The sequence below is a fragment of the Liolophura sinensis genome, chromosome 8 (assembly GCF_032854445.1).
Source record: "Liolophura sinensis isolate JHLJ2023 chromosome 8, CUHK_Ljap_v2, whole genome shotgun sequence".
In the NCBI taxonomy this organism is placed as follows: Eukaryota; Metazoa; Mollusca; class Polyplacophora; order Chitonida; family Chitonidae; genus Liolophura; species Liolophura sinensis.
In genome coordinates this window covers 11579091-11593772 of record NC_088302.1, presented here as the reverse complement: position 1 = coordinate 11593772, position 14682 = coordinate 11579091, and the positions used below count along the sequence as shown (strand labels likewise).

The window sequence follows — 14682 nt, the reverse complement described above, 5'->3', positions numbered from 1 at the left end:
ATTTACCAGTGAGATAGATATACAGTAATTTTAACAAGGAATATTTCAATACCAATGACTTCGATAGACAGTTATACATTCTATAATTTCATCTATAGTTAAGTAAACATATATACCTATATAATTTCCACCCTTTATATATAAGACGACGTCTATTCGCTAGAGAAACTATCACACTACACACTACTGCTAGGCTTTTTAATCATAATTACATCTGATAATTATATACTTCTGATTATCTATCCGGAACTGTTTTGTCTAGGTTGTCAACACTGTAACCATGTTACAGCCAAGTGACGAGCGACATTACGACGGATTCGTCAGGTTAAGTGAACAACACACTTTGATTTCACTATAAATCACACTTGCGACATTTTTTCTTAATTAAATTAATATTTTCCACATATGTTACATTAACATCCACAAACTCGTCACACATAATTACGAAATATTCCATGGGTTAATTCGTATTACAAGACGACGACAACTTCTTGTACTTTTCTTTGTTTAAAAACCATTAATGGTAGCTTACGAAAAAGACCTGTCTGTAATAATATTTAAAAAATAATTTACACTTTTGTATCTGAAATCTTTGCATCATAAACAACTTTTCAAGAGTTTTTTTCTAAATCAGACGAAGAGTTTTAATGAATTCATCCACTTTCCTCGCCACCACGGAGGAAGTTAGGAGAACAGACATGCGTAGAGAGTACTGATGAGAGCCATTAGCGCGAGGAACGACACGCTGGCTGAAGTGGCCGAGACGCCGTCACAGATTTCTTCAAAACTGCATTCTTCCGCAAAATCTTCTATCATTTCCATGAGATTGTCCATTGAACAGAAAGTGGCATCGCACTTGGGCAGGGTGACAGGAACCTCATTGACGGCTACCTTAACGCTGTAGGTGGGTGCACCGCCTGCCACCTGACACGTGTACATCGTCACAGCGATGTTTGACATGAAAGGGTTGATTAAACTCGTCCGCCATTTCCTGTTGGCCAGCGAGGCCAAGTTATCATCATCGATTTCAATATCTTCTTCGTCCTCAAACAGTCCAAGGCTAGTAAAAAATGGCAGAATGGTTTCTGATTTGGCGAAGTAGGCAACGACTGCGGGCATCAGGTTGGCCTGTCTTTGTCGGTCATTCCTGGAGAAAAGAGGTGCCAAATGAGATTACCATCTGGTCTGAGAGTCTGGCTGAATATGACTGTGGAACAGCCACATGGCAAGCTATAAAGCCATTTCAGTGAAAACTTTGAAAAAAATAGGTCTTTGAGAATAAGAAATCTTAGATGTAAATGAGAAAGTTATCGTTCAAATATACTGATACAAAAAAAGACTAATGGCTCAAATTATAACTGGGCATTTAGATTTTTGGTTGTAAAACAAGTCAGTGTAAACCTCCGGCACAGCTAATGGGAAGATTCCCATAATACAGACACGGAGACAATACTCTGCGTTTCTTCTTACTGGTTAATTGTGAAGAATCGTTTCAAAACTTCCAGAATCCGTGTTCCGGATCACCACCAAAATTTAGAATAGCTGTCCTTAGCCCATAGTTAAAGCCTGTGATGCAAAAGCCTTGATGAAGATGCTGACGAACAGAGTAACAGACAGACAAATAAATATCGGCAAATATCCTCCTTAATAGAGAAAGCGCTAATACTTACATTCTATCCACAAAGTCCTTCATGAGTACGCAGGTTTCCTTCTTGTTGATCTCGTCCTCGTAACCGTACATCTCAGCGCTGATCACATCTTCCTTCAGTTCCAAAAGCTGGAGGTCAGAGTTCGTGAACACGGCACACCATGGCGACGGCACGGCCATGGCGTAATCGTACGCACACATTTTGTACATGGCGTCTACGTCATCTGGAAATGTACGAGTGACCTTTGCGTTAGCCTCAGTTAGACTAAAGATGCGCCGAACTTGGATCGTTGAATCACATTAAAACGTACTCACTGATCATATGCTATAGTCTTCATTTATAGAAAGAGTACACCTGAAAAGCGTTCGAAATTTGTGCATGCGTAAATGTCACGGTCCGTGGATTGCGTCCGCCACAAAGTTACGCAACCGCCGTGTGTAGAACGGAAACATGGAGCTAGTGTAAACTATGCTCAATGTTAAAAACAAATTTAATCTATTTTTAAAGCACTGTATCACAATGGTTATATCTGGAATCTCACATGAAAATGAAATCAGTTATTTGTATCAGTGCTACCATGTATCTCTGTTATATTACAGGATGTATAATGGGACAGGACACTCCTCTTTCACTCGGTAGCTCTGTTACATCTCACAAAAAATATTTCCTCATTATTTGTGAAAAATCATTCACTTCATATTCCCAGACTCCAACAACCGAGCTGTTCCTATCTGAATATATGGCTAGATTGGTAGAGCAGTGGGGTTAAACACCCATTTGTGAGTTGAGTCTCACTCGAACCAGTATTTTCTCTTGTTTAGATTTATCACTGATGGAATTTATATCTACATTTGGCTTATTCGCTGATGAAGATGGAAATTAGCTTTCTATACATACATCTTTTTCATGTACCTTTGGTTCAAAGCCACCAGGTGACGTTATGATTTACTTAGGAAGAGAGAGTTGGGAGCCAAATTCATGCAGAACCGGAATATTTATAACATCCGGACAAAAGAACAAAAGATGGTTCAAAGCCTCCAAACAGCACTGCGACTTACCCAAAGTCAAAGAGTTGGGAGCCAGACCCAGACGTGCTGTTAGATCCTGCATCATCTTCTGTACTTCCGGTGCCTCCAGAAAGTCCTCCAGAATTTCGTCATTGTCATCGTCCTGAAACCAGAATGAAAGTTAAGATTGTGGAATGAAAGTTGTGAATGTGATCAGTGTTACGCCTGACTGAACACAAAATCGTCAATGAACTGCTCTGATTTCTGACATTGTGCCAATTATGACTTGTATCGGAGCTGATTTGGTTCATAGCCTTGTAAAACATGTATAACGAGGCAAAAGCACACATTTCACTTTATAGTGAGTCCTTTATCTGACAGCGTGTTACCTGTTCATTGAATTGCACCACCCGTACGTATGGCTATATAGACGAGATTTTACTTTAATATACCGAGTCATTTACTGCGCTCAGGTTTCCAGAAATTTACATTTTTATGGATTCCTCTCTAGACAAAGCTTGTCCTAATCAGTGTTTCCACAACGCAGGGTCCAAAAATTAGCGTTCAATGTTCTTTTTTTTTCAAAACTAAATTTGACATAGGTGACATATGACATACGCAATGGGGGTTAAATCTTACGTTATCATCGGCTTCACAGAGAGCAGAGAACTGTAACAGTAAATCTCGTTCCACCCGAGTGGGCCCTCTAGCAACTGTAACAGATGAACATGTAAAATAATATAACCAGAAACCGTTCCGCTCGAGTGGGCCCTCTAGCAACTGTAACAGATGAACATGTAAAGTAATTTAACCAGAAACAGTTCCGCCCGAGTGGGGCCTCTAGCAGCTGTAACAGATGAACATGTAAAATAATATAACCAGAAACAGTCAGGTAATAAAGATGAGCACATAGTACGTCAGCATTCAACAGATGAAGGCATGCATTCAAGCATTATTTCCTGCCGTTCCACTTTAACCATAGTATTGCTTTCAGTGACAAGTTAACAATGACTAGATACCCTATACATACATTGTGGTGGGTTATGGGAAATTCTAGATATGATTTGACTATGGATTAAAGGGTTTTAGTATCATGACTACATGTTGAAGGCGAGAGGATTCCAGCATAAAATCAGAAAATTCATATTAGGGTATTTTAGCAATTTTTATTTCATTAATCATCTCCACGTGTGCTTAGACTTCGGCTCAAACCATTTATATGTATATATCTACGTGTGAGTTGACATGGAAAAGAACCTAAAAGGGAAGTACATGCAGTTCTTTTTTTATACATATTCTTTCGCCGAACTAAGTGCTGCCAAATGTTTGAATTTTATACAGAGATTTATGGACGCGGATGTATGTCGCCACACAACTTTTTCTACCTTTTTCATTCAAATCTCAATATAATTCTTGTAAATCTTACTCATACAGTGTGTGCATGAGAAGCCTACATTACAATCCAAACATTTAACCGCTTTTATAACTCACAGGAAAAAGTGTAAAATGAAAAGTAACTGAAAGCATTTTCAGCTTCAGTTTTAATGGTCTTTCTAATGATGTTTAATGTCTTTCATGTTTCTTTCCCTTTAAACATGTCCGAAGTCGCCATTTGTTAGCGGTTTCTTACCGGAAGCGTTGAAGCCCAGGCCTTGGGCGAAGCCGGTGGCAGTGTTAGCTCTGTCTGTGCGGTAAGCATGACGGATTAAGAAGTCTTGGTCATTGTACCCCCGTCTCATCAGGTCGGGATATTTGTCCTGCATACGCTGGGCTGTTAGTGGCGAAATAAATAAAGAAATTATTTATTTATTAGATTGTTGTTTTACGCCGTACTCAAGAACATTTCACTTATACGATGGTGGCTAGCATTATGGCGGGAGAAAACCGGGCAAAACAAAGAGGAAACCCACGACCATCCGCAGGTTGCTGCAGACCTTCACAAGTACGGCCGAAGAGGAAGTCAGCATAAAAAATAAAGAATCCTCTGTAACCTGAAGAGAAGATTGATTCATTCATTTGATTGTTGTTAATTCGAATTCATAATCCACAAAAGAAACCTTGGACTTTCTTTGGACCTATTGCTCTGAATGCTTACCTGAATTGATTTTTGCTTTGAGCTTCTTTATAGGTTAGTGGCACCACAATGCCTAAAAGAGGCGACGAATACATCTGAAGGTGTTTGGTATTCGTAAAGGCACCCACGAATGGTGCTACATAGAAACAGCGAAATAAGTTCCCTTCGTTCTGCCGCGAATTGCGCATGACGGTTTAACTATTATCACGTGGTACTTACCTAAGGCCTTGACCTCATCTTCTCCTCTCAAGGTGAGTAGGTCAGTGGTGCTGGCGTTGAATACCATATTCCAGTTCTGTAAGTTAATGCGATCGATCTCACACAGCTGGCCTGCAAACATAATAATAACACTCATGTATACAATGCACACAGACGTTTAAACACAGTAAAAGAGAGTTAAACTAACAGTTTATGCACAAAAAATTATTTTGATTAAAGGTTTATTCTTATTAATTGATCATCCTCAATAATCCTTATATTTTAACAAGCTACAAATCTGCATCCTCTTATTTCATGTCCTCCATTTGCTTGTTGCAAGATAATAAATATCAGTGTTTTTTTTTTTTAAATAAAGGTTTGATAACCTCAACTCAGACATCTTTGTGTTCCAAACAGCATCAGGTAACAAGCAGGACTGATTTGAATCGAAGCGTTGTCCGACATATGTATTACCAGTAGATCATGAAGGGGCGTTCGCAAGTTCGATTATCGCATGACTCGTTTACAAAACAACTAATAACACCGCTTGGCAAAGCAATGTGTAAGAAATAAGACATAAACCGTGAATAAAGTTAGTAACATTTAAGATCTGGCACTATTCCATCATGCTATCAAACTATGGTGGGCCTGCAGTGCATCGTTTGCGACACTTACTTGACTGGGACTGTAAGATACGCTGCCTCAAGGTCGGAAGTCGCGCTTGGAAATTGTTGAACTCCTCATTTGTAGGAGTTCGTCTTCCGTTCCGAACCAGCATGAACAACAAAGATGCCCGACAGCCGGCTGAAAACAAGAATCATTCCATGTTTGGTATATACATATTAGCTTTCAATCATAATCGTGCACTAAAATGCAGCGTCAAGAATTCCTATACAAGACTGTGAGGCGCAGTTTGTAACGGACTTTTAATGCATTGTTTGAAGCTTATCTCCTATAGTTCATTCTTGATGTTCAAAAATGACGTTTTTCTTCTCTGCTTTTGTATAATGATTTTATTGTACCAGAACGTCCAAGGATTGATCGCGATTGATTTTGCTTCAGTGAACAAAAACATGCTATTCTTTCCAGACATTCCATGTTTAGTTAGTCCACGTTATCGCGCAAAGCAGGGGCATATTAATTTAGTTATGTCCGTTTACAGGTTGGTCTGTCCATCTGTCCGGCTGTGGTTCCGTGAGTTGATGACCTAACCAGTCCATGATCTAACTAGTCCATGATCTAACCAGTACGATGGTGTAATCAGTTCATGATGTAACCAGTTCATGTTGTAATCAGTTCATGATCTAACCAGTATGATGGTGTAATCAGTTCATGATCTAACCAGTTCATGGTGTAATCAGTTCATGATCTAACCAGTTCATGTTGTTATCAGTTCATGATCGAACCAGTATGATGGTGTAATCAGTTCATGATCTAACCAGTTCATGGTGTAATCAGTTCATGATCTAACCAGTTCATGTTGTTATCGGTTCATGATGGAACCGTTCATGATCGAACTAGTTCATGATCTAACCATCAGTTCATGACGCAACGCTTTACAAGATTTTTGTAAGATATGGTATGATAATTACCTGGCGCATTATCTCGTGCCGATACCGCGGGCTGTTGTGGGTACAAGCTTAAACTGGAGTAGTATCGGTAAGCTGAGTTCTCGTCAAAGCACTGCTGCGCGAGATTCCCCGAGATATACACCCCCAGCAGAGCACACAACACACCCGTGAGCCGAACCATCATGGCGGGCTATCAAAATCTCTGTGGCAATAACCTGCAACACAAAATCACCTGCGATTCAAACGTGGGATAACAGAAAACACAATTAATTCATTTGTTGACTGCTGGGTTAATCGTCCTAGAAAACTTACAAGTTTATGTCAGCACACAATGCATGATAGAGATGTTTTGAACATGATCACATAAATAGCGGGATGACGTCACTTTTTCCAGGTGCAATTACAGGATAAACCTAGTCATCGGAAAGAAAAAAAATAGTCTGATTGTAGAACTGTAGCTCACGATGCAAAGTTTCATGCGTTACTTCAGATGTTACAAGTATTTATAGAAACTCAGGAGACAGACGAGCTCATCCTTCTGACAACCGGTATGACGTCATTCACTTCTTTATGTGACACGAGTAATGGGGATTTGAATAATTCATTCATACAAGCATCATGCTTTAATTTCCTATAATCTTGTGCGCTTTTTCTTTAATTGCATGTCAGTGTACAATATCATCTGGTAATATATAATTTTAAGATTTCCGTTAATTACACCTGTACATTTATTGCCTTTCATGACATCATATACTATTTGGAAGAAGTAGGGGATATTCAATATAAATGAGCCATAGATAGTATTATTCAGTATCTGTAATTAGATCAACAGTGTAGCAACACCACTGAGAAATCTGATGAAGGAAATGATATACGAGAAGTCCTAATCGTGATTCAATCAGTCAAGTATAGCCCCTATGGAAACTTATTGACAAGTTCGAATACAAACGTAAATGTGGGCAGACTAACTGTATTCCTTATCCCTTCACTTCTGTACAGAGACATTTTCGAGGAATATCAACACGATATAGAATATGATGTACTGTTCTTAAGAGCACACCATCACAGGTAGATTTATTGCACAACACTGCACCAGTCAGGGGACTAATGTCACAGTTATATCAGTTCCAAATATGGGCATATTACAAATAAATCTTTTGGTCATTCTTGCTTCAGACTATTTCATTATATCAGACATTTATAAATGTACTGCAGACTATTCACATGTCAGTGATAGATTTTTGCTGCCTTTCATGATCTCGCGGAATCTCGTGGACACTAGCATTACTGGGAGCCACAGAACATTCACCAGTGAGGTGGTGTGGTTGAATGTGGATCACATTTAAATTTAATACCAGAAGACGGTAAAGAAACTAATTTGGAATTTTTCCCAATGTATTTTATGATGATTGGTCAATAGATTCTGATTTGATCATACCTACACATAAAATAAGCACACCAAAACATTGTTGACCACAGCGCGAAAACTAGCAATTAGGCCAGTATTTATTTATTTGATTGTTGTTTAACCGCATGCTCCGAAATTGTTCATGTATACGATGACATGTTATGATGGAAGGCAATGGTGATTGTGATGTATGTCACGTATTGTGTTTTGTGACCATTGTGTTTTGCGTATATTGTTGTGAAATTTAACTATAATAACCTGGCTGCTGTGGAGAAAATCACGAGTTCATTTGACCCAGTAATTAACCTGGGTCTAGCGACATTATCTGCACCATGTTGGATATGCGCTCAAACCGCATCTGAGATAAACATTTTTGCTTGAGGCCAAGTTATGGAATGAATGATTATATCTTAACGTCACATTGGCAATATTTCAGCCATTTTGGAACGACCAGTTTATGAACAACAAGTAGCATGGTATACACGATTTATAAAATGATTAAATATACGTGCCTCGAACATTCTCGAACATTTCACGTATTTCCAGCACCACCGGAAACTGCTGACAGTTATTCTTCTAAATGAATGACTCTGTTGTAATTCCTTAAAATTTGTTCCTGTTGTTATTTGTGTCGAAATTTATTTTGGAAATCTTAAGATTATTAACGTCTATTATGTATGTTTAACGATTGGTATTCTAAAGTCTGCTGATGCTAGGGATGAAGACGTTATCAATGACTGGAAGATTATTGATGTACACACATTGTAGAAATGATGCTAAATTCAGTGTTCAAACATGCTCTTTCATGTGTTATTTCTTTATTTATTTATTTATTTATATGATTGGTGCTTTACCCTTACTCAAGAATATTTCACTTATACCACGGTGGGAGGAAAACCCACGACCATCCGCAGGTTGTTGTCAGACCTTCTCCCGTAGAGGAAGCCAGCATAAGTTGGACTTGAACTCACAGCCACCGCACTTTCATGTGTTAACAGGATTACGTTTCGCATGGGGTCAAAGCATCAATTCCGGCATTGGTATGCCACTCGTAGACGTTTCAAGTTGCCAATGGCAAGATCCATTTCAAAAACAACTTAAAACACCTGTTCCCAAAGGAATATGCAAGAAATAGTTTATGAAAGCTTAGCAAACAAGCTGTTAACACGTAAGGATGAAGACGTCATCAGTTTTTAGTGATGCACGGACGACACTCGATATTTTAGGCATGGGGTCCAGTGAAGAATTTCCAGGTCGATTACAAATAAGGCTATCTCAATCTGACTTTGATTGCAACTGTTCAATAAATCAGCTTGTTTGGCATTATAAACACGGATGCTTACACATCCCTTATTACCGGGTTAAGCAGAATTAAGCACAATCAAGGTGTAATGATTATTAAGAAAATCGGCTGTTTGAAATATTTTGGTTCTGATCACTGCTCAAAATACATGTATGGTAATATCGTTCGCTCACCCACTTACAGAAGGTTATCTTTATTAATGCTTTTTAATGATGTTCATATCACAATGTGAAAATTTGTCAATTTTTATGAATTTACCTCCTGACAATAATGTTAATGCTGTTCTTAAATAAGGAGAAAAATGTTTTTTCGTACAACCGAAACCGTAAAAAACAAATGCAGGAATTCAATTCGCGTTCTGCCGTGAAGCCTGAAGCACCATTATACATACACGGACATAATGACATGCTTGTCGTCAGACAAACATGAATTTAATCATCATGCATGTATTCACGAATATCCAAAAATGCATGCCGGACATATTGCTCACTGTTTTAATTTGCATATGCTGTGACCGAGTTACGGAGGTCACATGACATTATGCAGCTGAGGCCCACCGCACACACATGCCCAGTACAATTCAATCCTTTGTGAAGCGCGAACCAAGCTGAAATTCGGCAAATTCCATGGCGGTTTTGTTTTATACTTATCACTGTTCGCTTAGTGGCGCTTAAGCTAAAGTGGTGAGCCCCATGCTGAGCTTACTATATCGCATTTAGTATATCTACCATTAGCATTTGTGACAATATTTCTCTTTGTATGTATGGAACAAATGTGCGAGCTGAATAATTAAATTCTTGTCTTAAAGTAAGAAACTTTGTCGACCTCAATGACAATGACAACAGATATAGGTACATAATACATGCATTTTATCGGGCAGTTTTGCCTTCTCCTTGCAGCGGTTACAAAAAGTAACGCACGCTTCGGATGAAGAGACTACAGACGTGGATACCTAAATTTATAATGAAACTGTGCGTGCTGGCGTTAATCTTTCTTTTAAAATGCTTTTATAATCGCAAACAATGTCCCGTGATTCTTAAGGCTGACTTGAAAACGACAAGCCTAATCGCCTCGGTACATGAACATTTGCGTAAATTTTTTTGCTGGTGATGCGTGACAGGACCGTGCTATAAATAGCCTGGTCCTCACAATAATGCGTTTGTACTTTCTGATCGTTCGAATATCTAATGCATTTATACTATCCCGTTTATCAGAGATCGTATGGCATTTTATCAGTTAAACCCTTTCGTCAGATTTACCATTTAACGATCTAAAGGCCGATTGGATGAACCATCTGCTTATAATAGGTCGACTTCTTTCATGTTCTGCGCACTTGTAGAATTACGAGAGGAATGTGTAGGCCTATCTAACTTCTTTTTTTTTTTTTGGTTGTTTCTAAAATAGTAACATTAATGCCATGCTTGGTTCAAGAGGCTGTGCCTATACACAGTTGAGTTTAACTGTAATCTATCTTAGGATAAGAAACCTCATAAAACGATACCAATCTGATCGAACCCAAAGAAGGTTTATATCTGTAAAATTTTAACTGTTTAAAAAAAATCGACGAGAATCTTGTCCATATGGTGTACGCTTTGTGCCCTCCTTTCTTTATAACTGTTTATTGCCACAGAACTTTCAATAATTTAACTTTACTCTATGTTTGTTTTAATTGTTTTTAATTAATGGAATTTTTTGTATGAATGAGTACTTCTGTTACAACGGAAATATCTAAAAATGCGTAACATTAAACGGACATATTAACTTCTCAGACATTACGGAGAGCCTATATTTTTGTGCTATGTTAAGATCGTTGGTGGATGAGTAAGAATCATTGTGGAGGAATATGTGGCGTTAATCAATAATGAATTAAGATTGTGAACCAATGTATTGCATTATCTGTAACGAGTAACTATGCACCTTCGTTTGCAGTCCGTTACATGTTCCGCTACATCTCGGAGGATGTAAAAAAAAAAAGTACCAACTTCATTAAGTTTATACTGAGGTCATTATGTGGTCACTGTGCCCGCCTAAAAATCCCAATGGATTTGCATAAAGTACCCGGCAGGCATTTGGAAAAGGTCACGTGGTGGATGCATAAACAAGTGGCACAAAGGACTCTCCTGTAGCGCCAGGAAATAATTAACAGCCACAATTCTGAACACACTTGTGAATACACAATTGTCCATTTCTTTTCCCTTCATTTGAGAAAAACACAAAAGCCTTGTGTCTTCTCGCATGCTCGGTTATACACAGACTCCTTATACATGACTAATGACAGTAAAATTCCGATGTTCATTGAGTCCCATGGACTTCAGATAGAGATCAGCGATTGCATGTCTATTTCTGTGTATTCACCTTGCCTGAGTCGTGATTTATATGTAATTACTGGTCAAGTCGTTAAAGGTGAACCTAGGTAAGAAAGTTACATATGAAGAACACTATATACATACTACCAGCCTCCTACAAGTTTTCCTGCTAGAGGCTCGTAGCCATAAAGACATGCACAGTGCAGCCTACCTATGTATGCAATAACCGTTTTTTCTTTATACAGTATGTACTTATTTGTTAACATAACATGAAGAAACATGTCCATATTCAAATTCACGTATGTATTGAACACCAGACGTAAGCTATAAGCTGATCAACGGATTGTAAATAAAAATATGGAACGTGCTTGCTGAGAGAAATCATTACCAGCCAGGTAACGTATATATACAATCTTATTTTAAATTCTAGGGAAAGGTCTGCCAGCAACGCGCGGAAGGTCGTAGGTTTACCCCGGGTTCTTCTTGGTTTCCTCACACCATAATGCTGGACGCCCTCGTGTACGTGAAAATTCTTTAGTATGGGGTAAACCGTCCCATACTTTAAATACAAAAGGGTTGTAGTTTGAATGGCCATGCCAGTGCAACACGTCGTATATGGATAGAATTAACGTTTATTGGCTTGCGCTGTAAGGATAGGAGATAGAAGGTTAAAGTTGATCTCTTTATTAGATTAGACTATAGGGGTATATGGAGCGTTCACTGATTGTGAACATGCCTATTTCACACAGCAGTTTCCCAGAATCCCATGGATTAACAACACTTATATTAGCATGTGGAGGGAAATGTTTAATGTAAGTCTTTTTTAATGTGTTAAAGATATAAATATATCAAATTGCTTTTTTGGCAGGATGTCGTCAAAACGTTAACGTCAAATAAGCTTATGGGCAAAATCAAGATTCATCGGAAGTGTAATGAGATTGGAGTCAGTGCTACAAAATGAGAGTTCGTTCGTGCATACGCATCGCACTAGACTCTTACATGCATCTACAGGCCAGGGATAACATTTGCTGCGCTGTCTTTTCGTTTTAACAATCTAAACGCCTTCAGCTGAAGGCAAATGCGATTAACATCATAGAATGAATGATAGCATCATAATAAGAATATAATATTTCTAGTGCATTATAGACACAGGAAATCCGGGAAATGATAACAAGTGATAATGCGAATGTAAGTTTTCGCCCTTAAATGTGTTCAGGGTTTAATAATAAATGGTACATAATGAAAAATAAAACATTTCTACTATTCATTGGGTTGTTAAAGCAGACTTGAAGTTTGTCTCAAGCATTTCCGCTATTTATTTGAAAATATTGGCTAAGATGTGTCCTTTAGCTCTCTGCTAGCGCTATGCTATAGAAAAGTGTTTTTTTTTCGTGAGATTGTGTTGGAGTAAAATGAAAAATCAAATTTCAAAATAACATCTGCATTTCGCTCTGACCATCGGTGATATTGTTCAAGATTTACTTTTTCCTTTCTGACTCCAGACCTTTTAAATCTACGAAGATGCTTATATTCACTCTAAATGTCGTGAGATTTAAAGTTAATACGTTATTTCACAAAAAGTCATTAATGTTTCAAAATGGAGATAAATCTTAACACATTAAGTGTGTATAAAAAGTTAACGAAAGTAGCGGTTGCATGCAAAAGCTAACTCTGACAAGGCGATTCACACACCGGTAGGTTAACGTTTAGCTTGCTTAGAAAGAACTTTCGATTGCTATGTCTGCATATTTAGATTTTAATCCGACTAATGTTTCGTGTATTCTGAAAACGTGAGTCGTTACATACTGATCCTTACCTGGACGTTCAAAGCTAGTGTATCTCTCAGCTTTCAAGTCTTAGTCGTTGAACGCGTCCCTGCTGCTCTTCCTCTCACCCTGTGGTAAAACACTTCCAGACTATATTCACATGAATGGCTGCGATATTCAAATGTCCGCTATTAATACACTTGAAAAGATAATGAGCTTCTCCGTGTATAATGAACTCTTCGGAACAGGTGAACGCACCTGTGTATTGTTTAACCGGTGTTCTCTAGACAGGTAGAAAAGAATGTGTATGTCTTGATTTCGGACTCACCTTGGTTTTTATACACGACATTTAGGGCTATGAAGTCATGACCGTTTCGGCTTATCAGCCAATCAAAACACCCAACTCTCCAGATAGAAAAAATTTCGTTTTATAAATGGAATGGTTCGTGAAAATATTTTTTCTCAACTCTAGACTCCTATGTTCTCTCGCAGTGCACGTTATATGACAAATAAGAGTCTATTTAAAATCTATGAATACATAAATTGGCGAAAAAAGTTTTCGATAGCTCATAATTAGGCGAGTCCGTACACTCTGGATTTATTTTAAGGTTTGCTTATACTGATTTACCGTGAAGACGTTCACACTCTTTCGTAATGAAGGAGAGTTTTTCGGTGTAATCAAACACATTATAACTATGTGTAACACGAAAGATGACTACTGCAAGCCCATATGAGAATTTACCTTATGGTAATATGAGTCATAACGATATACTCTCCCACTCTCCGCACACACTACTCCGTTATAATTTTGCAGCTAAAAGCCTATCCATGTGTGACGGTTGAAGTCTAACTATTTTTATAACAGAGATTTATATGTGTCATTCAGTCACTACAGATATTGGCCTATAACCATAGGTGTCCCTGTAGCAAGTAAATGAAAGGCATAGTACGCTTTATAAATTTACATATATTTAAACATAATTGTATAAGATGATATTTATTTATTTATTTGATTGGTGTTTTACGTCGTACTCAAAAACATTTCACTTATACGATGGCGGCCAGCATTATGGTGGATGGAAACCAGGCACAGCCCGGGGGGAAACCCACGACCATCCGCAGGTTTATAAGATGATATAGAAAATGGTTTAATCATTTTCTTTTTCTAGCTGTCCAAATTTTTCTTTGAAATGAAAGACGAAAAATATTGCAATTGTTTAGTGGCAATTCGTTTGTCACAACCAAGGAAAAAAATTACACTTTAGATTGTAGAATGTCAACTATGTATGTGTATATAGTTATTTGCGTGCACTATTTATATTAGCTTTCCTAATTTCCGCATATCATTATGGAATTTAAATGGAGCTGGAGGTTTAATTTCCATCAATATCCAGTTGATA

At 38.0% G+C, this 14682-nt stretch overlaps 1 protein-coding gene across 1 annotated transcript; it reads right to left on the bottom strand.

Annotated features, from left to right (window-relative positions):
- Window positions 1–684: 684 nt before the first annotated feature.
- LOC135473189 (multiple inositol polyphosphate phosphatase 1-like) lies at window positions 685–6680 on the bottom strand. The gene is made up of 8 exons (XM_064753031.1): window positions 6521–6680; window positions 5604–5732; window positions 4950–5060; window positions 4287–4427; window positions 3296–3369; window positions 2708–2819; window positions 1671–1872; window positions 685–1147 (listed from the first exon to the last, which is right to left on the bottom strand). Exons 1-8 carry the CDS (start codon window positions 6678–6680, stop codon window positions 685–687), a joined length of 1392 nt encoding a protein of 463 aa, XP_064609101.1.
- Between the last annotated feature and the right edge of the window lie 8002 nt (window positions 6681–14682).